Here is a 27,062-nt window from a genome sequence, read left to right as displayed (position 1 = left end):
GTTTAGGAAGATTTAGGAGTGACGGCGAGAGAGAGAGAGAGCGAGTTTTGAGATGTGAGAGATTTGTGACATTTAGCGTGTTTGGAGTGTGTAGTCAATGTGTTGTCTTGTGTAGTTAGTGTGTAGTGTTGTGGATAGTTTTGTGTTGTGTGTCAGAACAATGAGGCGACTGCTGTCTCCAGGTAGAAACAGCAGTGACACAGGCAGAAATATTTGGAGTGGCACAAATAATTTGTGTGGCGTCTTATTTAATGCAGAACAGCTGATGGTTCTGTAAATAGTTTGACATGGTTAAAAAAGGTAAATGGCTGCAAATCACTTTGTTGTTTGCAAAACTTGTGCATATGATTTTAAAACTGACAATTTATATTTGCATTTAAAGTTATGAAAAACATGTTTGTGGTTGTTACAGTAACAAATATAACTTTTTCTACTCATTTTTTTTGTTTTTTGTCTGATTTTAGATCAATTGTGTTAATACAGTATGTCAAAATGAAAACATAACTGTAAATTCAGTTACTAACTCAGTTACTTTTTTGAAGAAGTAACTAGTAACTATAATTAATTACTTTTTCAAAGTAACTTGCCCAACACTGGGCAGTACATCGTTAGATGTAATGAAAAGAAACGAAAACCCGAGCATCGAGCTCGTCCTCAGGTTCTCTTGTAGTTCCTCTACTCGTCCGCTGGGTCGCAGTATTAAGAAGGAACGAAGAAGAAGCAGAGGGACCGAAGAAGATTAGTTATGGCGGTTCAGGTTGAGCTGAGTTATTTGGAGACTTTCCCGTCTCACCTCAGTCCTCTGGATGTTTTGATGTTAAAACCACACTTGGACCGTGTCTTCCTAAATGACACGGATCCGCCGACCGTCCTCTTCACTCCTCAGGGGCCTCAGAGCTCCGGCAGGACGGGCATTTTACTGCGTGTTCAGCAAACTACCGAAGAAGAGACGGCCGACGGAGTGACCTGTCCTACAGCCAACACGGAGTCAGCGCCACGGGTTCGGCTCTTTGCCAGCCGGCTCTTCCTGCGGCACCACGGGCTCCAGCAGTTCAGAGGTACCGGAACCGTCCGAGCTGTGGAGCCCGTCAGCCTGGACAGAGTCGTAGTTGGAGCCCGCAGCAGGCAGAGCCTCCGCCTGGCTGGATCGGAGCAGTTCACCGACAGGTTGCTGGAACTCTGCCGCCCGGGACATTGGCTGCTGGCTCGGCAAGGAGACCCGCTGCTGCTCCCCCGACATACAATCCTGGGAGAAGACCCAGGACAGGTGATGTTCAGAGTCAGATCGATTTAGAATCCCACCGTGAAGAAAAGCTGTAAACATCATTTCTGTTTTCAACTGATAATGTTTGTTTTAGCTAGCAACAAACGTGCCCGTGTTTATGTTACTTCCACAGTGCATGTTAGCCTAACGTGCTTTATGTTTGACTCGTGTTGTGATGCTTGTTGCTTTAGATTCACACGTCATGTTAGTAAGAAGAGGATGGAAAAGGCCCTTTATTTACTTACACTTGTAAATGTTAGAATTATGGTGAAATCATTTTGAGGCCCTCTCGCCCGCCCTTTAATATTTTAAACACAATGCGCTCATCTGGATCTTTGATAGTCTGATGTTTATGTGGCAGCTGAAGACAAAGACGCATGTTATTTGTTTTGTTCAAAGCTCTAAATTCAGCGATTCACTGATTCTAATAATCGCAGTGAATCATTTTCCACTGAGCAGCTTCTTGTTACAGCTCTGAAATAAATATATGATGGAGGTATGAGAATACAGACTGATTTGCTTCTGTTTTCTGTTCATGGTGCAGCATCAGCTGTTGGAGCTGCTGGTGCTGGAGTGCAGTCCTGTAAAACAGGGCAGGATCACAGCTGATACCTCTCTGGTTCTGACAGATTGCTGGGATTCAGTCACCCCCCCACCCTGCAGGCCACTCAGACTCTGTGTGTCAGACTTTGCTCATTACGCTGACAGCCTTTGTGCTGGCCCATGTCTGCTTGATAACAGGAGCGTGCTGGATTCTGGGTTCCCAGGTGTCCCGTGTCCACTGCTATGCAGAGTGGAAGTTCGGGTAATGGACACCCAGCGATGGCTCGAGCTCAAAGAACAATATGGGGTAGCCGTGGACCTGCACAGCTGTGTGTTTGTGACCAAACAGCTGCTTCTCAGACTGGGGCTTTTCAACCAGGAGTGGGTACGGCTGTCGAAGCTCGGCGAATCCAGAGGACCCACAAGAGAGGGCGATGTCACGGGGGGCATCTGCAGAGAGAGGCTGGTCTCTGTGGTGGTGATGGATCTGCCACCAAGTCCAGAACTACAGAGCCATGACGACCTGGGCCTCATATCACCTCCTCTGTGGTTCAACATGACTGGAGGAGAAGTGATCCCTGTAAACAGCTTTATGCTCAGGATGAAGGTGCTTCAACACACTCTGCAAACATTTCAGTAAACGAGCAACTGTAACCAGATAACAGATTAGCTAGCCATCTGCACAGTGGGCGTTTTGTGCTGTGGGTGGACTGCACCTGGTGGCAGTCGTCCTTGCTCTGCTCTGTAGCCTCGATGAGCAAACTAGTTGAATGTAGAGAAGCTCACCAGCTCACAGCGAGTCTTCAGAGCAGAAGAAATGTCACCAGCTGCAGCCAAGGAGTGCATTGCTGTGAGGAGGTAGTTAAATCATGTCAGGAACACAACACCTAAACAGTAAGCCCATACACTAATCCAAGACTGAGAGAGCCAGGCTGACTTTCAGAGTAAGTGCACGGTAACTCCCAGTAAATCAGTTTTATTCTTGGTTGCCCCGTCGTCACACGTCTGTGCCCACGGGCCCGTTGTTCTCGAATTGGTCCGCACTTTAGAAAAAAGTAGGTAAGAGTATGAACCAATCAGGGTTTGCTTCCTGTCATTAACCTTTTGCTCACCCTTACCAGACATGGGCCACAAACAGTATGTTCGACTTGGAAACGTGTTTGGAAAACTATAAGCACAGCCACCAGCTGGATCCAGCAGAGTCGGATAAATAAACTACTGCACAGCTGTGAGCAAGTCTGTTTCTTCACATACATTCGAATATCAGGTTTTTAAATGACTTTACATTTTTAACGCTCAGCGGGTGCTCACAGAGGAATCAGCTGTCTGACGGACTGCATTAGTGCCAATGTTCACCAGTTGCTCTTTTTGTACAGGTCTGATTGATGATCCATTAATCTGGAAGAGTTTCTTCTATTCCAGGATTCCAAATTCATTCAAATAAAGTGTCAGTGCAACAGGAAAAAACTGTCGCCAGCAGGCATTGTATATTTGTTGAAGACTCATATTTGATCAGTTAAACGATTTTGATCCTTCTTCTTAAAGTTATCCAGTGTTGTGCACTTCACACCATAAATATCCTGAATTTGAACCCAGGACCTTCTCGCTGTGAAGCAAAAAAAAAAGGTTTCATCCCATCAGCAAACCTTCAGTGTTTGGTTTTTTTGTTTCTGTCTCTCGTCTGGTCTCAGAGGTGGGACCCCCCTCCTCCACAACCCAGTGGTTGTCGCTCTGACACGTTCTGCCGCTCGGCTTCTCCACCGTATGCCAGCGAGCTCCACATCCAGCTGGTCACCTCTCCATCCTACAACAACCTGGGCTGCTATGACAACCTGCTGGCTCAACATTTCTGCACGCCCAGGTTGACTGATGCATCCAAACAGTGTCCTTAACATGTAGAAAGAAAGCAGCACTGTTTTACTCCAGCAGTTTGTCTGGGCTCGTTTCAGGCTGGTGTCACCAGGAGACGTTCTGACCGTTCCAGCTGGAAACCATCCAGACCTGCTCGAGACCCCCCCTGAAGGGATCCACAGGTGCTGCTTATTACTGGTTAATAAGACAAGTCTTTATGCTCATTACCTAAATCAGATCAGTGTTTCTTAGGAGCACTTGTTTTGTTCAAGATAAAAACTTTTGAAAAAATAATTCAAACATTTTAATAAATGAAATATCAGACGAGGTTTCTCAGAGAATACTGTTAAATGTCAGAACATTGGTGGTTGGGTTCATTTACATTTATAGAGAAGCAAATTGAGCCTAATAGATCAAAAACCACTTTTTTTTTTTTTTTTTTTTTTTGCCGCCTGTCCCATTTGGTTCTTTAGCCGTCAGAATTGTTGTCTGAAGACCAACAAGGATACCCAATGGATTTACTTTGCCAAATGGATCTTCGTGGCATTGCCGTATTGGTCCATTTGGTCGATCTTTGTTTTTATTATTTATTATATTTTATTTTCAGATGTTACAGACGGGACAGACATGAGTGAGAGATAGGAAAGGGAGAAAGAAAGAGGAAGGAAAGGAAAAACAGAAGGGGAGAGGGACAGTGAGAAAGGGGGGGAGAAAAAAATAAAAATCTCCTGGATCACCTGTTGAGAGAAGAATAGAAAACAAGCAAAAAAAACAGAGCAACATACTAAACACAACACCATCGCATTAATCTAGCTAAGTGTAAACAGCAGTAAATACTAAATATTCAATGTTGTTGTGCAGCACGCAGGACAGATGTGCTTCGAAGTAGCAGCCAAGAAGGGTGTAATTTAAGTCTACGAGCAGCGAACACCCGTGTGTACACCTGTGTGGATCAGCATGCTTGCATTCCAAAGGTTCCTTCATGTAATGATCTGCTAGAGGGTGTGGGGGGGCCACAGCCCCGTCCTCCAGGGTGTGAAGCGGGTATGGAGGAGATCAAAACTCCAGACATTCAGAGGCCCCCAGAACACAAGAAACCATGGAAGACCAACAGAGGGGCAGCCGCGCCACTGTCCCAGCAAGAGCTGAGGAGAGTCCCAGATGAGGGCTCACTCAGCAGCCGCGGAGCAGAAGCCAGGGGGAGTTGCAGTGACGCGCCCGTGAGCTCCGCCGGCAGCCAGCTGTGCCTGAGTGACCGAGCCCCAGGCCGAGAGGCCGGGGGCACCCCACCTCCGAAGTGGTCCGAGCGAGCCCCAGGTTCCAGGCCCCGATAAGCGGCCGCCAAGGAGTGAGCCGGTGTGTACCTGGACGCCCACCCCCAGACACAAAGAACCACCAACGCACCGACACCTGAGGGAGTCCGCCACCGGCAGGGGAAGTGGTGGTGGGTGGAGATAGGCCTCCAAACCTTGGAGGGCCTGAGGTGTCCCCAGAGAGGTGGCGTCTGATACCCAACCTGACATATAGACACAGACATACAGGCACACACAGACACAAACATCCATTCCCACCCTCATGCTCTCATATGCACTCACTCCACACTCAACCAACGTGGAGACAGACATAAAGAGACGCTGTACACACGATCACACTCCCCAAGCGTACTCTACACTCAAAAACCACTCTCAGGCTGTAAGTTTCTAAATTAATGTTGGAATCATCCACAATAATCATTTTGTCTGAGCTGAGCTCTAAACAATAGGCCGAAAAATCCTGAGAAATCAGATAAATTCAATTGAATTCTGAATTCTCGTCGACACACAGGCTGAGGAGCAGGAGTGGCTTCAATCTCCTACTACAGCTTATTAAGCAACCAAAGACCCAGACTGTTAATGTGTGGATTCGTTTAGGCCATCATAATCATCAGATTGCTGTAAGAGTAAATCAACAAAGCTCAGAAGAGAGAAAACTAATGTTTAAAAATCCACATTTAACTGTTTTATTCTTTGGTGCAGTGGAGGATGCTGTGTGTTCTTTGGAGGGCTCCAGAGACGCTGCAGTTAGAAACTGTTTACTGCTGTAGCTAATGCACTGCATCACTGTCTGACTGTTCAGTGAAAAATGTGTCCTCTGAACGTCTTCAGGTGTCCGGTGCTGTTCTTCAGGGTGCAGAAGGTATGCTCATCTGCAGGAAGAGAAGAAGGAGGAGGAGCTTACTTGGCCAGCAGACAGCGTACCTCGCTCTATATGGTGAACAGTGACCGCTAACCTCAGTCATTCTTCTTTATTTCATTTCCTCTGTGCGCTCCAAACATGCGGTATGTTGTTGGATCCAGAGACTTTGATTTTGGCCTCATCTGACCAGACCAGTGTTTCACAGGCTCGTCTAAATGTTCTTCAGCAAACTTAAAACACGCTTTGTCTGCAGCTATGGAGTCCTGTGTGGTAAGCGCACATGCAGGTCAGGGTGGTTGAGTGCACTGATGCACCTGCTGGTCCTAAGCCTTTCTGTAGCTCTGCACATGTCGGCCCCTCGGACAACTCTCAGTAATTCTTTTCACTCTGTCTGAAATCCTGAGGGCAGCAGCTGGTCGAGGCCAGTTCACGGGGAGCTGATGTTCTGATCTCCAGCAGTTTAGAAATTCTTCTGTAAGCGATGCCATCAGTATGTTTGCAACAATAAGGCTGTGAAGTACGATCGTTTCTTGTGTGACACTTTGGTAATGACACACCTTTTTATAGGCTATCAGTTGGGACTGAACCCGCTGATATGTGCACTGAGTGTTGCTTTCTGATTACTGATCGGGTTCAGCTGGCGCCTGTTTGCAGCTCCCTTTCTTCATGTGTTCAGTACTGTGTCCCTGTGGCATTTATGGACATCTATGGTTTGATTTCTTTGCATGTGTGGATTTAATTAGTAGTTGTCGACATTTGTTGAAAATTTCATGCAGCAGCACTTCTACACATCCGTTTAGTTGGTGATGTGTTCAACACTTATTTTGGATACGCTGCCAGTGAAACTGGGTTACTGGTGTTCATGAATGATTGTGTGACTACTGGTTCAAGTAGCATTCATGGGTGGCTGTAGCTCAGGAGGTGTAGGGCAGGTCGCCTACTGATCGGAAAGTTGGTGGTTCAATCCCTGGCTCCACAAAGTATCCTCGGGCAAGATACTAACCCCAAGTTGCTCCCCGATGATTGGAGTGTGGATGTGTGTGGATGTAGTTAGAAAGCACTCAGTTTAGAGTGAATGGGTGTGATTGTGTGAATGCGGCGTGTTGTATTTGAGGACTCCGGGAGAGTAGAAAAGCGCTCTATAAGAATCCGTCTGTGTACCATTCATTTTGAAGTGCACAGGGTTGGACTGTCTGCTCAGATGCAGCTGAATGCTGTGAAGCTGGTGAATACCTCAGTGTAACACATCCTGTAAAAGCTTTCTTCTGATATGGTTTAGTGACCATGTCAGCCAGCTGATCTCAATGCTTTACTTAAACCGTTGAATAAACCCATTTTTAGCTCACTGGGTTGGAGTCCGACCCGCTTCCCTCCCTGTGTCCCTGCCTTCCTGTCTGTCCAATGAAGGCTTTTCCCAAAGTGTCAGACAGCAGCTTAGCTGTGTCTGAGGGCGCTAGCTCAGGGGAGCCCTGACTCACAATAGATGCACTTTTTCTTTATTTGATCTCATTTCCATCTTCAGTGTTTTGTTGGCATGTTTCCTGTCTTTGTAGTTTGTCTTTCCTTCTCATTTTGTTATTATTTTTGCCCCTCGTTCGTGTGTGTGTCTTTCACGTCCTCTGTGCCTGCACTGCCTTATCTCGGGGGTAACAGGGTTGCAGGCACTGTTGATTTATCACAGCGAGTAAATGAGACTGTTTGTTTGCAGGGATCCTGCTCACAGTGCAGTCTTTTCTAAATCTAAGCTGTTGTTAGTCAGCGTTGTTGCTCTGACAGCTTCCCCCATCTCCTCAGGGAACATCTATAAACAGCCCCGTCCCATGTTCTCTCGTGGAGGGAGCAGCTCTGTCTCCTCCAGGCCTTAACAAGACTGTGGAGCTCCTCATCGACACCATCCTGCCTCACCTGCAGCACAGGTAACCGACCTGTCTGCTCCGATTTACAACATCAGGCAGTGAAAAATACAACTCAATAGGACCTGAGCTTGAAGTTCACATAAACAAACCTAGTTCAGTAACAGAGGGATGCATGATGGCACACTGCTGATGTTGGCTGCATGTCTGCTCGCAGCAGCTCTCTGTCTGGTTGCACGGTCCTCCTTCACGGTGCTGCAGGAAGTGGAAAGATGGCAGCAGTGAGGGCAGCAAGTGGCAGACTAAACCTCCACCTGCTGAAGGTACAACAGCTGTGCTCAAGGTTTAGAGTGATAAGATAATTAGACACCAGCACATTCTTCATGATTCCTCTCTGCAGGAGAATATTTTGTCTTTAAATAAAAGGCAATGTATTATTTGGCTGCTGTTGTTCCTCGTTTGCAGGTAGACTGTGTGAGCCTGTGCGCTGACAGTCCTGCAGCCTCTGAGGTAAAGCTGGCGTCAGTGTTTCAGAGGGCCGAGGCCCTGCAGCCCTGCGTTCTGCTGCTCAGGAACCTGCAGCTCGTCCTCAGATCACGAGGGGCTGCCGAGAGCGACTGCAGGGTCCAGGCAAAGCTCTGCCAGCTGCTCAGCTGCGCCCCCACCAGGTCAGTGACTGCCTCTAACCCTCATTCAATACACTGGTCTAGCTCATCGAGTAGGTGATCATGTTGATGAAATGAGCTTTCCTTTTATTACCTCCCCTACCTGTAAACCACGCACCACTACAGGAGCGCAGAGTATGACTCGGCGCCACACCAACAGCTGCACTTTCACTCGGCTCTGCTTCCGAGCAGCAGAGACTTGAAGTGTTTTTAGTCAAACTGGAAGTCTCCTGTGTGAGCCACGGCTCAGAATATAATCAAATGTCTCTGGTTATCTTTCAGTGTGGTGATGGTGGCAACTGTCTGCAAAGTTCGAGATTTGCCTGCAGGCATCATGGCAGCGTTTGTCCATCAGGTAGCAATAGAGAGTCCAACTGAAGAGCAGCGGCGTGCCATGCTGTCCAGCCTGAGCAGAGACCTGCACTTAGGGAAGGACGTCAACTTGGAGAACCTCTCCAGACTCACCACAGTGAGTAATGACATCGACTCTACTCACACCACCACTGGGGCAGAATGAACTGTTAAAGCTCAGGCGTTCAGGTGACAACATGTTAGGCAGCTGTGTTGGTCCAAATCTGTAAAGCTACTCTGGGGGAGGCTTCAGGTTGTTTCTAACCATGAAGCCAAAAAGCTTCTTCTAGCTGCTCCCGTGTTCAGGAGTTGCCACAGCTGGCTGGATTTGGATGCTGGTTGCCCTTCCCGAGTGTGGTTCCTGTTTCAGTCCACATGTTCTTCCTCTGCTCCACAGGGTTTCGTGTTGGGGGACCTCAGTGCTTTGCTGGTTGAGGCTGGTAGAGCTGCCTACAGGAGGTTGATCCACAGCTGGTGAGAATAACTATGTCTTACAGGACAAGATTACCTTCTAGTCCAGATCAAATGTGTCATACTTCATCACCTGTAGTCTATAACCGAGTCTCTGAAACATGTTGGTTTTGAAGGTTGTGGTCCTGGAAACAGCGAGGTGGTGGGGTTTTTAAACGCTGAAGCTCGGTGCTCTCAGCTTCTTGGTTTTTGTGTCTGAAGCTCTAATTCAGTATGGAAAGCTTGAATGCTCCCCTCTCAGGTCTCGACTGAACATCCTTCTGCCTCCTGGAAAAAGGTGTAGACCGGGGTGGGGGACTCCAGGCGTCGAGGGCCGCAGGTTTTAGATCTCACCCTGGGTCAACACACCTGAATCACATGATTAGTTCATTGCCAGGCCTCTGGAGAACTTGAGGACATGCTGAGGACACCGGCTCTCGAGGCCTGGAGTTCCCCACCCCTGGTGTAGAACCCTCAGAGAGCTTCTTCTCCACAGCACCATATCTCCCTCACCCCTGCATACCTCGTGCTTAAAGAACTGTGGAGACAACAGTTGGTACAGTGCTGCTTTGTAAATTTTTGCCTCTTACGTATCCTGTTGTCTGTGTCTTAAATACGGCTGTTCTATGCTGTAGGTTACCGCCCACTGTTGTTGTGTGAATACTTGATCGTCTCACTGAACAGCCTGTAGTTCCGTCTTTATTGTTGTTTGTGCAGTGGTGCTCGGCAGCAGGAGGATCTGTGCTCCAGCGGAGTGACCATCCTGAACCAGGACTTCACCTCTGCTCTGGAGATCCTGCAGGACATCCTGTCCAAGGCCATCGGGGCCCCGAAGGTGACCAAAGACTAAAAGACCGTTATATTTCCATTTTTGCTGTCGTTGTTGTTAGTGCCCCTAATAAGGCCACACACACACAAGTTGTTGTGCATGAATGGTTGTCTGTGGCAGACTGTGGTGGAGCCGACCAAAGCGGCGGAATAACCTTTACTCCGTTTTTAGAAATTCAAGTCCATGTTTGGAAAAATGAACTGACACAACAGGCAGTGATCTTTGTTTGTGTAAACATAATATTCATTATTTACAAAAAAGTGAATATAACAGTAAAGACTTCTGTGTGTCATCGGGTTGTTTGTTTACAGTGAGAGTGGAGAGTTGTGTTTAAGTCACTCCTGTTGTATAGATACTGTGTGTGTGTGTCACAGGTGCAGCTTAATAAATTGGAAAGAAGCAGCTGTTTCTTGTTTCACCACGTTGTTGTCCTTTGTGTCCGTGTTGTGAGTAGATACCTAATGTGCGCTGGGAGGATGTCGGCGGTCTCCAGCATGTGAAGAAGGAGATCCTAGACACGGTTCAGCTTCCTTTGCAGTGTCCTCAGCTCTTGTCTCTGGATCTGAACCGGACTGGAATCCTGCTGTGTGGACCACCAGGGACAGGAAAGACTCTGTTGGCCAAAGCTGTGGCTACTGAGTGCTCCATGACTTTCCTCAGGTAGATTTCGTTCCACTTCATAGGAACGAAACAGGCAGAAAGGCGTCACGCTGGAAAGAATCAGCATTTGTTCACTGACACTGTTACTTCTGTCTTTTAGTGTCAAAGGTCCAGAGCTCATCAACATGTACGTGGGTCAGAGTGAAGAAAACATCAGAGAAGGTGTTTCTTAGTCTTTACATTCAACCATATTTGTTTTGGTAATGTTGTTAGTTTCAAGCTAACGTCTGAGACTGAAAACTCACTGAGTTACTATAAAGCCACATTATTGTTTGTCTTGGAACATTGTTTCATTTTAACATGGCAGAGTGCCTGGACAGTGCCGCTCCTTCTTTAAGCCATTACCGAAAAAATTGAAGTTTATTTTTTAAAATGGCTCACTGTAAAAAACAAACAAACTGTCGTCTCTTCCTGTTTGTTCTTTTTTGTTTTGCTGCATTTACAGTGAATAATATTCTTGTTCCCAGAAACGTATCACCCAGAGTTAAATTGGAACACATTTTTAAGTAAATGTTATATTTTTGTACGTGATGTGGATTGCCATCAGTTTTCCACAGAGCACGCTCAGCAGCTCCCTGCGTCATCTTCTTTGACGAGCTAGACTCTCTGGCTCCCAGCAGAGGGCGCAGTGGAGACTCTGGAGGGGTGATGGACAGGTGTGTGCACGCCTTCATTTTTATTTTGTTTGATTATTTATAATATTTGTTGTTTCTGATTTTTCTTTTTCTTTCTTTTTTTTTTGTTCAAAAGAAATGAATCTTTTTCATTATTGGGAAGCACTATGGCACCTTGACTGAGAGAGAGGGCTGCCACGATTGGTCGACTAGTCACGATTACGTCGGCTATCAAAATCGTCGACGACTGATTTAATAGTCGACGCGTCGTTTGAAGCTTTGTAAGATCCCAAAAGCAGGAATAAGCAGGATTTAAGAGTGTAATAACGGCCTGAAACAGAAGATGGCAGCACTGCATGTACAAGGATGCCAGCTGCCGTTAAACACCAAAGAAGAAGAAACTGTGTCCCAGAATTCATAGCGCAGCCCTGCTCTGTTGTCAACAATGGCGGTAGCTAGTTAGTTTTAATATTACTCTTATTATTCTTTCTGGGTCACAAAATAAACATTTAACATATTTTCAGGCGAGAATGTAGCTGTGTAAACCTCAAATATCTGCTCAGTTTATCAGGACACCACATACTTTCAAAAGCGCTCCGACGTTTTCAGAGACGTCTGTTACCCACTAGCTCGATAGCTAGCCGGGAGCTAGGCTCACTAGAGCCGTGAGAGCACCGGCTCTAGTGACACCGGCTGTTTTCAAACCCACCGCCGTCTTTCGCTACTCAGGTTAAACATGATATATAAGTCACTTAGATAACTTAAAAATGTTATTGTTTGGCTTTTTTTAGTATTTTATTTGTTCCTGAGTAAATCGGTTTGTCTGAGATTAAAGTTATAATTTTTACACAGCTGAATAAACGTCAAGCAGACAGCTGATCATCAGAAGTGTGAGATGCTCCAGAGTTTACTCCGGTGTCCTGTTATATTTTAGATAGCAAGGAGTTCATTAAACTTCACCGAAACAATCTGCAAACTTCATCAAAATGTAATAAACTATCATCTTGTCTTTATTTTTAGTTAGCACTGACCATAAACACTTAAAGCTGTAAGCTAATGATAGTTATATAAGAGCAGATGCTGCTGGTGCAATAAGCTGTACGTTTTACGTCCAATGGATGATGATGTGATTAGTCGACTAATCGCAAAAATAATCGGTGACTATCAAAACAATCGTTTGTGGCAGCCCTACTGAGAGACATAATTTACTGTGCTCAGCTCTTGTACCATCGATAAATTTTACTTGCCTTCTTGTACAGAGTTGTGTCTCAGCTGTTGGCTGAGCTTGATGCGCTGCACTCATCTGGTGGGGTTTTTGTAATCGGAGCCACAAATCGTCCAGACCTGCTGGACCAGTCACTGCTCAGACCTGGCAGGTCAGCGCTCTCACTCACTCACACACAGTTATGTTTACATCACTTCACAGGGTGTTGTGCTGGCTCCAAAAACAAATCAGTTCTTAATGAACCACAGAATTACCTTGCTGCTTAGTTGATGAGTTTTTGTTTGCAATTCCTAGATTCAAGACTTCTTCAATAAAGCAATTCTGGTTCCCTTTCAGTGGTTTCACTCGGCACAACACATAAGCATCCTCCCCCTTCTATTTAGCTCTGTTGTCTGCCGCCTTGAAGTTAGCTTAACTGCCCCTGTTGGTGTTGGCCTCCAATGCATAGTTGGTGCATAGGATGCCCGTGGAGCGATAAGTTCGAGTTTTCCTTAGCGTTTTGGAATGGACACCAAATCAAAGCAAGCAAGGCAGAAATCTTCTGTTTGCCCCTGTCCTCAGGGGTGCGGTTTCTCTTTGCACGACAGGGACCAGCACGATGCGTGCCCCGTCTGCCTTGAGATTGTCCACGCTATGAGAGCATTGATGGAGCCGAAGCCTGTTATTTTGTCACTAGCTCCGGCGCTCGAGGCTGGAAAGACAGGTGGTGTTTGTGGGGAAAGTGCTGGGACATACGGTTGTCACACTCCATGACCCTCTCCAATCTGAGTCTGGGGCCCCGGCTTCATCCGAGTCATGAGCTCCGTCACTATGTTCCGGATGTACCAGGAGCTCAGATTGCTGGTTCCTGATGACAGCCCGCTGGGACCTCACCCTGCGAGTCTTGAACAAATATTTACAAAGGTACAAGTTGAAGATGCTAACAATCAGCTTTTGAATGCAGTCGGCCTGGAAGATTGTTTCAAACCAACTGATCTAATAGATGCTTATTTTCATGTGGCTATACACCCGAACCACAGGCAGTTTCTGAGGTTGGATTCGAGGGCGTAGGCTATGAATACCTGGCGCTGCCATTCCGGTTGTCTCTCGCTCCTCGCACTTTCACAAAATGTGCCGAGGCAGCATTGGCATTCCTCAGAGAGGGAGGCATTTGCATCTTAGCTTATGTAGATGACTGGGCTCTTGTAGCTTGCTCCAGAGAGTAGGTGGCGACACAGCTGCCTCTGGTTCTGTCAAATATTCAGGCACTGGGTTTCTCTGTGAACTTTCAAAGAGCTTGCTAATTCAGAGTCAGCACATTTCTTTCCTCGGTTTGGAAATATGCTTGCTTTCCAGCTGTGCACGTTTGTCAGCTGCATTTCATTGCTGATTTACTCTATGATCACTGTAGTGCCACTTGAATTGTTAAAGATGAGAGCGTTTCAGTGCTGCATCTTGCATGCTAGCTCTTGGTCCTGTAGGGAGCTGGGGTGCTGCATCAGGGTGTTGTTTCACAAGGTGGTGTCCACAGATGCTTCCCTAAGGGGGTGGGGAGCACTGTGTGAGGGCACATCAGTGAGAGGGATCTGGACCACAGCCCAGTGTGATCTGTGCATCAACCACTAAGAGCTGCTAGCAGTGTTCTTGGCTCTCAAGCATTTTAATTCAATTCAATTTTATTTACACAGCGCCAAATCACAACAACAGTCTCCTCAAGGCGCTTTATATTGTAAGGTAGACCCTACAATAATACATACAGAGAAAAACCCAACAATCATATGACCCCCTATGACCAGCACTTTGGTGACAGTGGGAAGGAAAAACTCCCTTTTAACAGGAAGAAACCTCCAGCAGAACCAGGCTCAGGGAGGGGCGGGGCCATCTGCTGCGACCGGCAGATGGCCGGTGATGATATGCATAAATGGGAGCTCATTTCTGTCCAGTTCTGAGGGGCCAGCATGTCCTAGTCAGTGCAAACAAATCAACAGAGGTCTCTTACATAAACAGGGAGGGAGGAAGACGCTCCCTTCCCCTGTTGAATCTGTCTTACTCTCTACTGTTATGGTGCAGTGTTCGTTTTATGTCTCTGAGAGCCGCTTATGTTATGGGCCATTTGAACCTGGGGCCAGACCTTCTCTCCACAGGGGGTCCTCTGGTGAGGGAATGGAGGTTCCACCCTTTTGATAGTGGCCCAGATTTGGGATCTGTTTGGCAAGGCGCAAATTGCACCAATCATTTTGCCTCCAGGGTAAACACTCACTGCCCCCTGTTCTTCTCCATAATTGACCACATTGCACCCTTGGGCATGGACGTGCAAGCGCACCAATGGCCAGACGTGCTCCTGTATGCATTCCTCTCGATATCTCCAGTTCTAGAGAGAGCCTCACCAGTGTCTTTCTCTGATTCTAGTGGCCCCTTGGTGGCCCACAAGGTCATGGTATGCAGAGATAATTGGTCTGCTGGCAGTGAGTCCTTGGCAGCTTCCTCTCCACAGGGACCTCCTCTCACCTGTGATTCACCCACACCCGGATCTGTGGTGCCTTCATGCTTACCTGGTCAATCTTGATTGCTACCGCAGCGTCCACTAGAGGCTGGTACCCTCACAAATAGCAGGCCTTGGAGCGATGTTGCTGAGACTGCCACACTCTCCAATTCCAGTGCTCTGTTGTGGATGTGTTGACATTCCTGCAGGAGCTGCTGGATGAGGCCCTTTCATTTTCTACAGTTAAGGTTTATTTAGTAGCTATATCTGCTTGTCATATTGACTTTGACAGGGTGACACCAGGTGCACATGCCCTCGCCATACGTTCTTTAAAAGGGGTTTGCCGGCTGAGACCTGTGGTTAGGTTAATCTGCTCTTATTGCACCTACTGCTCTTGCACTTCTGATTAGATGCAGAATTTATTTCGATACCCTGTATTTGTACATGTGTCATGACAATAAAGTTTAAGTACAGTGTCCCTGCAGGGGACTTGTCTTTGGTGCTGGAGCGCCCCCTTTTTTGAACCCATTAGGTCTTGGATATGAAATATTATATAATATGCTTCTCGCTTTGGCAAAGCGAGTGGGTGACCTTCATCGTCTGCCTGTGCATCCCTCCTGCACACAGTTCTCTCCTGATTGTGCCCGAATGCTGCCCATTTTCCCACGGTCATTCCTGCAGCTTCTAGCTCTATGGACATTGAGTGGCTGAGCTTTTGCTCCCCTCCTCTTGCGTCTGAGGAGCAGAGAAGGATGCTTTCTTTTTGTCCGGTGCGTGTGCTATGTACCTACATTTGGTCCACTCAAAACATGCGTTAATGTGACCAGTGTTTGTCTGCTTCGCTAAGGGGGGCTCTGTCTAAACCAGAGGTGGGACCAAGTCATTGTTTTGCAAGTCTCAAGTAAGTCTCAAGTCTTTATCCTCAAGTCTCAAGTCAAGTCTCAAGTAATGTCAGGCAAGTCAGAGTCGAGTCTCAAGTCACTGGTGTAAAAGTCCGAGTCAAGTCACAAGTCTGAAACTTTGAATTTCAAGTCCTTTCGAGTCTTTAAAAAAAAAAACGAAAAAATAATGTTGCAGTTATGCTAAATGTAAATATTAGACCATGTAATTTTTAAATCTGTGTTTTTCTCAACACATGACAAAATAGTGAACTTAGAAAATATACACAAATTGTGAAATTGCACCTCTTTAAAATGCAGCTCAATTAGACCTAGCTCCAAGAATAATTTTCACCGACAGTTCTGAGATAAGCTGCATGTCATTCTTGGATGCGCTAGGACTGGCTTTAAAATCGCATGACAAAAATATCATACATAAATAAATGATATTTAAAAAAAAAAAAAAAAACTGCATCACCAACGTAGCCTGGACAACATTTGCTAGTTAGATGAAGTCAGCTATCTCATCTTAGCATATTTATATGCATATTTATAATCATACGGTTCTTGGAGTGAGTGCACACACTCATGAAGTTTAGTAACTTCAGGTCACTGCAACAAGCCCAGGTACAGTTTACCGACGGATGGGTGCAGGACCTTGAAACCGTGTAGAACGAAAGACCATCGTACGTATCATAAGTTTACCAGTCTCACAAATCGTCGTCATAAATACACATTCGTTAACCGTTTATTAATATAACCTTTGAGCTCAACGGTAATTAATTAGCAGTGGAAATAATTTCTGGTAGCATCACAGAAATGTAGCAGTGACAACAATATTGTATGCTGTAATCGTACTGGGCAATTAGTGATACAAAAAACCTGTTTTATCCTGTGAATAAAAGTATATGTTTTTGTCAATGTACCATAATAACAGAAGCGAAACGCAATATTGTGTCAGGACAATTCACTATTTATGCACAATAAATAAAGGAGCATAGCGCGACAATTTCTGTTCAGCGCCAGACTTGCTTGTAACCTATATCACCAGTTATGTTATGAAAATGACGCATTAACTACTAAAAAACACTGACCTTTGTGTAAATGCTTGGAGCAGACTAACCTGTGAGCTGGAGTGTTCTGGGACGTTATATTTGATCTTTGAATGGCTGCAATCCAGGCCATCCGTCGCGTCTTTGTTACTTCGGAAACATGGCTCGAACAATTTCTCTTCAACGACGTAATCCGATAACAACCGATCTCTTTACCCGTCGGCTTCCCGTGGCTGTCATGCGACCGGCTATTGCAGTTAATAATACAACAGCTTCTTGACATTTTTGTGTTTCTTTTTATCGCTGTGTAACTGATTTTAATTGAAAGCCTGCGTGCGCTAGTACCGCTTGCCACGAGTTCCCAGAATCCTTTGCGGTTCTACCCGTGAATGACGTCACATTTTCAATCTCTATATAATATGCGTGTTGTGGCGGACCACCAGGTGGCTCCACTCACACACAAGTTGAAAGGAAGTGTGGGGGTGGAGATTTTGGCGCTGACTATATGTGAAGTTCTGTCGGTTAATAAAGTTGTTGGAGTGAGACACTGAGACCTCTCCTGTCGTTGTTACATACCTCCACATTGGTGACCCCTGTAGTGAACATGCTAAGGCTCGACGACGAAGCCAGCTCTGGCCTGGAAGCATCGGCGGCCGCCGGACCTTCACCTCCGCCGATGGCTGCGTTTGCTGTGGCGCTTAAATTGCCGGATTTTTGGCTTCACGATCCTCCTTCATGGTTCATGCACGTAGAAGCTCAGTTTGCTCTTCGTGGAGTTTCAGCCGACGACACTAAATACCACCATGTGGTGGCCTCACTTGACCCGCTGTCAACCCGCCGTGTGATGACTCTCCTCCGGGATCCCCCAGCCCAGGGCAAGTACGCCGCCCTCAAGGGGCTGCTGCTGCGGCGTTACTCCCTCTCTGATGCTGAGCGGGCCGAGAAACTCCTTTCCATCGCGGGCCTGGGCGACGGCACCGCCCTCGAGCTCATGGAGAGCATGCTGTCCTTGCTGGGCGCGGAGGACGGAGGATTTCTCTTCACCCACCTCTTTCTTCGACAGCTGCCGGCTCCAGTGCGCGCTGGCCTTGCCAACTCCCCGCTATTGGCCACGAAGGATTACCGCTCCCTTGCGGAAGAGGCGGATCGCATCCTCCTGGCTACCAGGACTTTCGGCGTACAGACGGTTATTCAGGACCCACCAGCGTTTTCCCCCTCCCCCTCACCGATGCTCCACGGGCCCTCCGACTCGTCCACTGTGGCCGGAATCGCTGCACGGCGGCACCGTGGAAAGGGGCTTTGTTTTTATCACCAGCGTTTTGGAGCGAAGGCACGGCGCTGCCTCCCGCCTTGCAGTTTCCAGACCCAGGGAAACGGGCATGTCAGCGCTCTGTAGCAGCCGCGACCGCTGGCAACAAGGAAAGGCTGCTTTTCTTAGAGGACTCACGCTCGGGGAGGCGTTTCCTGGTGGACTCCGGCTCACAGAAGAGCCTTCTTCCCCCGGCTGGCTCGGACAGGCTAGCTGAGGGTTGCGGGCCATTGCTAACAGCGGCTAATGGCTCTCCCATCAAAACCTTCGGTGAAAGGTTGGTGACTGTTTGCTTTCACGACCGTGACTTTCAGTGGAACTTTGTTGTTGCTGCTAGCTCTGTGCCTATAATAGGCGCTGATTTTCTTTGTGCTCACGGACTACTGGTTGATGTGGCTAACAGACGTTTAATTGATGCTGTGTCCTTTTCCTCATTACCCTGTTTGACTCGGGGTGCTCAGCCCGTGGTGCATGCTAACTCAGTAGATTCGGGTGACGTTTTTCAGTGTTTGCTTTCTGAGTTTCCCTCACTCACTGTCCCCACTTTCTCGAGCACGGTGACGAAGCATGGGGTAGAGCATTACATAACTACAGTAGGGCCCCCGGTGTTCGCGCGCGCGCGCCGCCTCGACCCCGCCAAACTGGCTGTCGCTAGGGAAGAATTTGCCACCATGGAGCGTCTGGGCATCGTGCAGCGTTCGAACAGTGCCTGGGCTTCTCCGTTACACATGGTGCCTAAATCTGATGGTCGGTGGCGACCTTGTGGGGATTTCCGCCGTCTTAATAATGTCACGGAGAACGATCGTTATCCCATTCCCCACATCCAAGATTTTTCCGCCCATCTTGCGGGGACCTCGGTTTTTTCTAAGATCGATTTGGTACGGGGATATCACCAGGTGCCCGTGCGCGCGGAGGATGTCCCCAAAACCGCCGTAATTACACCTTTCGGCCTTTTCGAGTTTCTGCGCATGCCGTTTGGCCTGAAAGGTGCCGCCCAAACCTTCCAGCGGTTGATGGACTCGGTCTTGCGCGGGCTGCCCTTTGTTTTTGTATATCTTGATGATATACTGGTGGCCAGCAGCTCGAAGGAGCAGCACATGTTCCATCTGCGTCAGGTTTTTCAGCGTTTGGCGGAGCATGGACTGATTATTAATCCGTCTAAATGCCAGTTTGGGTTGCCCGTTCTCGATTTCCTTGGGCACCGTGTTTCCGCCGAGGGCGCGGTTCCGTTGCCTGACAAAGTCCGAGCTGTTTCGGAATTTCCGCGTCCCACGACTGTTAAGGCACTGCAGGAATTTTTGGGGATGGTGAATTTTTACAACCGTTTTCTCCCCAGAGCGGCACATCTGCTGAAGCCCCTTTATGGGGCGTTAAAGGGTAAAAAAGCTAATGACCCCGTTGACTGGTTTCCGGACAGCATCCAAGCGTTTTCTGATGCTAAGTCAGCGTTAGCTAATGCTGCCCTTCTGGCCCACCCATCCCCCTCAGCGCCGATTGCGTTGACCACTGATGCGTCGGACATAGCGGTGGGTGCGGTGCTGGAACAGCGAATCTCGGGTGTCTGGCAACCGCTCGCCTTTTTCAGCCGTACGCTACGTGACAGCGAACGCAATTACAGCGTTTTTGACAGGGAGCTACTGGCGCTCCACCTGGCGTCTCGTCATTTCCGGTTTTTTCTCGAGGGTCGTCACTTTACCGCATACGTGGACCACAAACCCTTGACGTTTGCCATGTCCAAGGTTTCCGATCCATGGAGTGCACGCCAGCAGCGCCAGTTGGCAGCCATTTCTGAGTTTACCACGGACATTCGGCACGTGGCTGGTAAATCCAATCATGTGGCTGACTGTTTGTCCCGTGCGCTGGTTTCTCCCGTCTTTCTCGGCATAGACTACTCCGCCATGGCTGCCGATCAGAGCGGTGACCCTGACATCCTCGCGCTTAAATCCACCCAGACGGGCCTCATACTGGAGGACAGACCCGTGCAGGACGGTGGTCCCCTCCTCGTCTGTGACGTTTCCACCGGCCGCCCTCGCCCTGTGGTTCCCGCTTCCTGGCGTCGTCAAGTTTTTGACTCGGTACATGCTCTCTCTCATCCAGGGGTCCGGGCCTCTGTTAAACTGGTCAGCTCTAAATTTGTTTGGCCAGGCCTTCGCAAATCTGTTAAGGAATGGGCGTCGGCGTGCATTCCCTGCCAGCGCGCGAAGGTTCATAAACACACCAAGGCGCCCCTGGAGCCGTTCTTCATACCCAGCAAACGTTTCGATCATGTGCATGTCGATCTGGTGGGTCCCTTGCCCCAGTCACAAGGTTTTACGCACCTTTTGACTGTTGTTGACCGGACCACCAGGTGGCCGGAGGCGGTCCCCCTGGCGTCCACTACCGCAGCAGTGGTGGCCAAGGCGTTTTTGTCGACCTGGGTCTCGCGTTTCGGCCCACCCGCGGACATTACGTCAGACAGAGGCCCCCAGTTCATTTCCGAGCTTTGGTCGGCCATGGCTGATGGACTGGGGGCTAAAGTCCACCGCACAACCGCATACAACCCGCAGGCTAATGGGATGTGTGAACGGTTCCACCGGTCGCTGAAGGCTGCCTTTCGCGCCTCCTTAAAGGATGGCAATTGGGTTGACCGCCTCCCGTGGGTTTTGCTTGGGCTGCGCTCTGCGGTTAAGGAGGATCTCGGCGCTTCCCCAGCTGAGCTAGTGTTTGGTCAGCCCCTCCGCGTGCCTGGAGAATTCTTGCCTGAAAATCCTCCTCCCTGCTTCGATCCATCGGTGCTCTCTCTCACCCCGCTTTTGCACTCGCTTCGGGTTCCTGGTCCGGTGCACCATTGCGTGCCTGACACCTTTGTTCCAAAGACTTTAGAGACTGCTAAGTTTGTTTTTGTCAGGCACGATGCCCACAGGACACCGCTGCGGCCGCTGTATGACGGCCCGTTCAGGGTTATTGAACCGGGCCAGAAACATTTTGTTTTGGATTTTGGGGGTCGAAGGGAGACTGTGTGTGTTGACAGACTTAAACCAGCACATGTTCTTCCGGACAGTGATGTAGTGCCGGCCCAGGCCCCTCGCCGTGGCCGACCTCCTGCGCTGGGGTTGACAGTCTCTGGTTTTCCCCCCAGGACTACCCCCGGACCACCAACGTTTGAGCCTCCTCCTGCCTTTCCTGCTCGCCTTCACCAGCCTCGTTCACAGGATGGACCTTCCTCTGCCTGTTCTCTCCCTCCCAGGTTCAGTCGTGCGGGTCGTTTGCTTAGACCCAGGGTCCTGGACTGAATGGAGACCTGACTGTGTGTTCAAGGGGGGGTATGTGTGGCGGACCACCAGGTGGCTCCACTCACACACAAGTTGAAAGGAAGTGTGGGGGTGGAGATTTTGGCGCTGACTATATGTGAAGTTCTGTCGGTTAATAAAGTTGTTGGAGTGAGACACTGAGACCTCTCCTGTCGTTGTTACATACCTCCACAGTGTTAAATTTTATATTTGGGGTAAAATATCAAGTCTTTTCAAGTAAACCGGTTCAAGTTCAAGAGACTGAGGAGGAGCTTCTTCCCGCAGGCGATACGGTCTCTCAATCACACCACCACACAGTACTGACCCACACATATGGTTCTTACACACACACTGGACTTTCTGGACTTTGGTTTTGCACAACGCTGGTCACTATATTCTTCATTTCCGGTTAATACTTGTACAGCTGCTGTTATTGTGTATATATTTATTTATATTTAGATTTCTTCATACATTCTTATATAGTTCTATATTGTGTATTTTGTTGTACAGTTATTTTATTTTCAACTTTAATTTATATATTTTATCTTATTCTCCCAGTTAAATTTACCCTTCATTCTAATTTGTGTTGTACAGTTATTTCATTTTTAACCTTAATTTATATTTTATTCCTTCCTAGTTAAATTTACCCTTTTTAATTTTTCATATTTATTTCCTATCTTATTCATAGCCTTTTCCTTTTTTGTTTTCTTTAGGTCACGAGCAGTTGTCCAAGCATTTCACTGCATATCGTACTGTGTATGACTGTACGTGACAAATAAAATTTGAATTTGAATTTGAATTTGAAGTCCAAGTCAAGTCACAAGTCTTAGAACATTTTTTCAAGTCTAAAGTCATAAAATTAATGACTCGAGTCTGACTCGAGTCCAAGTCATGTGACTCGAGTCCACACCTCTGGTCTAAACCAGGGGTGGGCAACATCAGGCCTTGAGGGCCGGTGTCCTGCAGTTTTAGATATCATCCTAGGGCAACTTCTGTTCCCTGAAGGAGAGGAACGAGGTACAACACAACATTGCCCTGCCGCACAGCTTGGCTCGGTGAAGAGCGACTATCGAACTGATGGATGACTGTGATGACACGGGGTATATATGTAGGCGGGGCCGTGCGCATGTCATCGCGGGCCATCCGCTTTAAAGGTGTGAATAAAGGTTTCTTCAGCCAGGGCACGTGGGAGCATAATATCAAATACTTATGTGTTGTACTAGGGCTGTGCGATATGACCAAAATCTCATATCCTGATATTAAGACGTCTATCGTCCCAATAACGATATAAATCACAAACATGTAACATTTTCTGTAAATCCTGTGAACCTCGGGCAGCTCGACTTGTGTGAAGTGTTTCCAGCTGCGCGTCCTGTAGCTGGAGGCGAGTGTTTTAACGATGCATGAAACGATACATTTTTAGTCATAAGTTGTAACGGCGCCGTTTCTTTGAGTATTTATTACACGGCGTGCTGCGGGGAAAAGCCTGTTCTAACGTTTGAGTCTAAGGTTTATTTTTTAGCACCTGACGGCTCTTTTTGCTTCTCATTCATAAACTCTCTGCATCTTTCACGTGATTCAGTTTATTTTGAAAAGTCTAAACAGGATCGTGTCACTAGCGTGTCACGTGCGACACCACGAAACAAACGATAGCGTAAAATGAAACGACAGACGTTTTTATATCGTCATCCGATATATATCGTTACATCGAACAGCCCCATGTTGTACCTCGTTCCTCTCCTTCGGGGAACAGCAGTTATAGATATAACATTATGTTTCATTTGGAATCAATTAGACAGATTTCTCTGATTTCAGTGTGTGTCTGAACCTCTCCTGGACTTTGTCTTCTTAGGTTTGATAAGCTGGTCTACATGGGAATCAATGAGGATCGTGTTTCCCAGCTGCAGGTTTTTCAGGCCATCCTCAGAAAGTAAGAACAGCACTTCCTGCGAAGGCCGCCGGGCCTTTACACAAGCTGCAAAAAGCTAGGCACAAAAAACAGCCATCGAGCTTTTTTTCTCCGACATTTTTCATTCTGATATGTTTCATTAAATACTTTGGTCTTCACAGCTTCAGTACAGAGAACCTGTCATCGGATTAAAGTAAAATTATGAAATTATGAGCATGAGAAATTTGTGTTTACGTAGCATCAGTCCATTTAAATGGTAAGTACTATACTTTAACTTCATCTTTTAAAACGAGCTTTTTCTTGGTTCCAGATTTCAGTTAGACCCTGCTGTGAATCTCCAAGAGGTGGTGGACTGCTGCCCTGCTCACATGACCGGTGCTGACCTATACGCTCTTTGTTCAGATGCCACGATGGCAGCCATCAAGAGGAAGATCTCTCTCATCAGTGACGGTGAGGAAACCTGATTCATTCTGATTCATTGAAAGGACTAGATGTTACAATCCCTGATGATGCATTGCTTAAGCGATGACTACTATGAGGAAAGGCAGCCCGAAGCTTTTTCAGGGGGACACATTGTCAGCTGTGTGCCTCAACTTCACAGGGTGTTTCGGCCTTTTGTCACAAATATTTTACTCTTAGCTTCCTTGGTTAGGTGTAGGGATTAGAAATCTGATCTCGAGTATTATATTTAAATTATTAACATTTTTTTTTGTGATCAACATTTTATTGATTTAAAACGGGGAGGGGGGGTACAGACATATACAGCACAACTGTAAACTGCAGTAGCAAAGCAAACATTGGTCACAAGGCATAGGGACAGCAAAGAACAAACACAAAGTCAAAACCAGTTATTGCCTGTTCCAGGAGGAAGAGGATGTGAATCCAGCGAACAACATTTTGCATTTTATTTGTTTTAAGGAGATTTCAGAGGTATCATAAGGAGACAAAGACCAGGATTGGGAATATAAAAAAACTTCCAGCACCTCAGATAACACAGAGTTCACAAAGACCCAAAAATTGGATACAACAGGACCGTCCCAAAACGTGCAAGAACGAGCCTGGTGACGAATCATTGCAGATGTGACAGTGATACGTAGCCTGTAGTTTCATCTGGAACCTCCTACAGGGTGTAATGTATGTTCTGTGTATGGTTTTCAATTGATGCGCCAGGTTCTTAGAAGTCAAACTCAGATTAGACCACACTGTATCCCAGTCTACATTAACCTGTAGTCCTCCCAGTTCCCTGACCCAAATAGATTCAATGGGCAGGGGCTTTATACCCTGTTCAGCTAATTTGTTGTAGAATTTGGAAACAGAAGGTCTGCCAGAGTTAGGCAAGATCCATTCCAGCATGGGATGAGAGGGAAGAGGAGAGTCCCAGGGGACACCATATGCTTTTAAAGCTGATCTGAGCTGCAGATACACGAAGTAAGAAGAAAAACGTGTCCTTAAGTCCTGAAATGAACGAAGGCCTTGGGCGTTGAATAGATCATCAAAAAGGTTTATCCCGAGTGAGAACCAAGAGGGTTGAACAAATGGTTGGTGATATATTTGGAGGGCTGATGAAGACAACACAATGTCAGGATCCCAAATCTCATGGAGTCAGTCGAGGGAAGTGACCCAATTACTTTCTTGGGGAAGTTTATTCCCAAGATTGTGGAACTATTGGTTTGGTCTGTCACTGTGATAACGGTCTTTTCTTTCTGATTTCATTTTTATTTTAATTATATCTTCTAACCTGTTGTTGCCTTTACCCATGAACTTAACTTTCATTTTTGGGAAAGTAATAAATAATGCAGATTTTATCGTTATTACTGTTGATTTGTTTACTCAGACCTTCTCTGTCACTTTTTAACCGGATCTCGAGGGAAGGAAGTCCCTTTTAGCACAGTTGCATTAGCAGATTTGTCTGAAGCTGGTTTTTCTCTTTGCTCCAGAAGAGTTATACACAGGGCTCTCCCCGTCTGCTCTCTGTAATATGTTGACATTTCTATTGTTTTTGCAGGTCTTGTCCTTCTAACAGGGTTTTCCAGTCAACTGTTCATTCTTCTGCTGCTGATAAGTGTAATGGGGTTGTGAGATTTTCCATTGTAATCTACAGTTCAAATTGTTGGGCTGACAACGGTGGTAGAATAGCTGTGCAAAAACTCAAACTGATTTGTGGTCAGCTAGTACTGCTGGGCCTCTCAGGCTTTAAACTTGTTATATGTGCTCTGATGGATCATACACTGTATAGATTATTAACAGAGTCTTTGCAAGCGTGGTCAAACAACAATAGCAATAGTAGATTGCTGCTGCCTGTTAAATCCTAGTGTTTACCCACCTATCATTAAGACATAAATCCAACTCAAGAATTGACTTCAGTTTTGTGTCTAGTTGTTTGTTCCACGAAATCTGAGGTGAATCACGTAGGCTTTACTCTCCCTGACTGTGAAGCAGGGACTGCTCCGTACACTACACCTCATCGAAACACCACCTAACTGTGCGATGAGCTCTTTGGGAAGCCCCGGTCGGTGTCTCTGAATCCAACCACAGACGACTTCAACCCCGACCTCCTCTTGCCGCCTTTTATTGAAAACAGTTACAGTGCACACAAGCAGCACCCATTGTAAAATCCCCCTATGGTCACAAAAGGTTAAAATTGTTTGTGTGTGTGTGTGTGTGTGTGTGTGTGTGTGTGTGTGGGGGGGGGTGCGTGTTTTGGGGGTGCGTGTTTTGGGGGTGCGTTTGTGTGACTTCCTGCTCACCAAAGGCTAATCTCCCCCCCGTGTATGGCTTAACCCCTCTAACAGTCTCACAAAACACGAACACAGGTGAGGTCATAAAGGCAGGAAGTAAAACATCCTCACTAAATAAGAAACAGAACCCTCACATAGGATGTGTCCCTGTAATGAAACACTACAGCCTCCCCCACCCACAGGCTGGGGAGGTCAACAGAAACAAAAGAATGTCTTTGATCATGCTGCTTGAACTAAGACTTACAAATTTAAGTAACACAATGACAACATTTAACAATTTGATTTGTGTAAAAACAACAAAAATGTGATCACAAAAGATACACTTCCTGTTCCTCTTTCTGTGCTTGTTGTTATTTGTAGTAAACACTGATGGACTATATGTATAGAAAAGTCTGAGTGCAGCTGCAGTCTGCCAGCTGAAAGTTGTGCCCGTTAACAGCTGTAACAAAAAATAATTTCCCCCAGGGATCAATAAAGTATTCTGATTCTGATTCTGCTGGTCTGACAAAAATGATGCAAAAAGATCCCTGTTCCACATCTTTAAACTTTTGAACAGGCGGTGAGATCGGCGCGACTTGTCTGCTCTTCTCCCTTCAAACCTTTTACCCTCTGCATCCCTTCCTCTCTCCCTGTCAGGTCTAGACTCTGAAGACTCTCCTGTCCTCCTCTCTACTGAGGATTTCTCCACTGCTTTAGAAAACTTCAAGTCATCAGTTTCTGATGAGGAGCTCCTGCGATACAAAGACATTCAACAAAAACTCGCTGCAAAGTAGAAACACACAGACATCTGTTCGTCATGGGGCTGACAGATGTTCAATAGTTTCATTTAAATCACCTCAGAAACATCACTGCTGTACAATACTGCACGGCAATGTAAATCATTTAAACAGAAGTTGGTAATATATTTAATTAATAAAGACACTAATGAAAAGTGGTTTGTCTGTCTCTGTGTTAGCCGTGTGACCC

General features: G+C 46.9%; 1 protein-coding gene across 3 annotated transcripts; it reads left to right on the top strand.

The window, feature by feature from the left end:
* The first annotated feature begins 729 nt into the window (after positions 1–729).
* Positions 730–27,045, top strand: pex6 (peroxisomal biogenesis factor 6). 3 transcript variants are annotated; one of them, XM_085275747.1, is made up of 18 exons: positions 730–1,267; positions 1,809–2,414; positions 3,499–3,668; positions 3,757–3,840; positions 5,803–5,908; positions 7,628–7,749; positions 7,907–8,009; positions 8,152–8,354; positions 8,634–8,820; positions 9,100–9,176; positions 9,870–9,987; positions 10,436–10,641; positions 10,742–10,803; positions 11,189–11,297; positions 12,515–12,631; positions 23,302–23,379; positions 23,669–23,808; positions 26,733–27,045. In XM_085275747.1, exons 1-18 carry the CDS (start codon positions 746–748, stop codon positions 26,867–26,869), a joined length of 3,147 nt encoding a protein of 1,048 aa, XP_085131873.1. In that variant the 5' UTR covers positions 730–745; the 3' UTR covers positions 26,870–27,045. The 3 variants fall into 3 exon arrangements, with proteins under 3 accessions (XP_085131873.1, XP_085131872.1, XP_085131874.1); XM_085275746.1 differs by having other exon boundaries at positions 7,904–8,009; XM_085275748.1 differs by lacking the exons at positions 3,499–3,668; positions 3,757–3,840; positions 5,803–5,908 and having other exon boundaries at positions 7,904–8,009.
* The last annotated feature ends 17 nt before the right edge of the window (positions 27,046–27,062 follow it).

The sequence above is a fragment of the Mchenga conophoros genome, linkage group LG6, assembly GCF_057382185.1.
Source record: "Mchenga conophoros isolate Kocher_MC1m ecotype Shallow Benthic linkage group LG6, M_conophoros_male_GT1.1, whole genome shotgun sequence".
NCBI classification, from domain to species: Eukaryota; Metazoa; Chordata; class Actinopteri; order Cichliformes; family Cichlidae; genus Mchenga; species Mchenga conophoros.
Note: the sequence above shows the minus strand (reverse complement) of the source record. Positions and strands in the feature narration are given on the sequence as shown.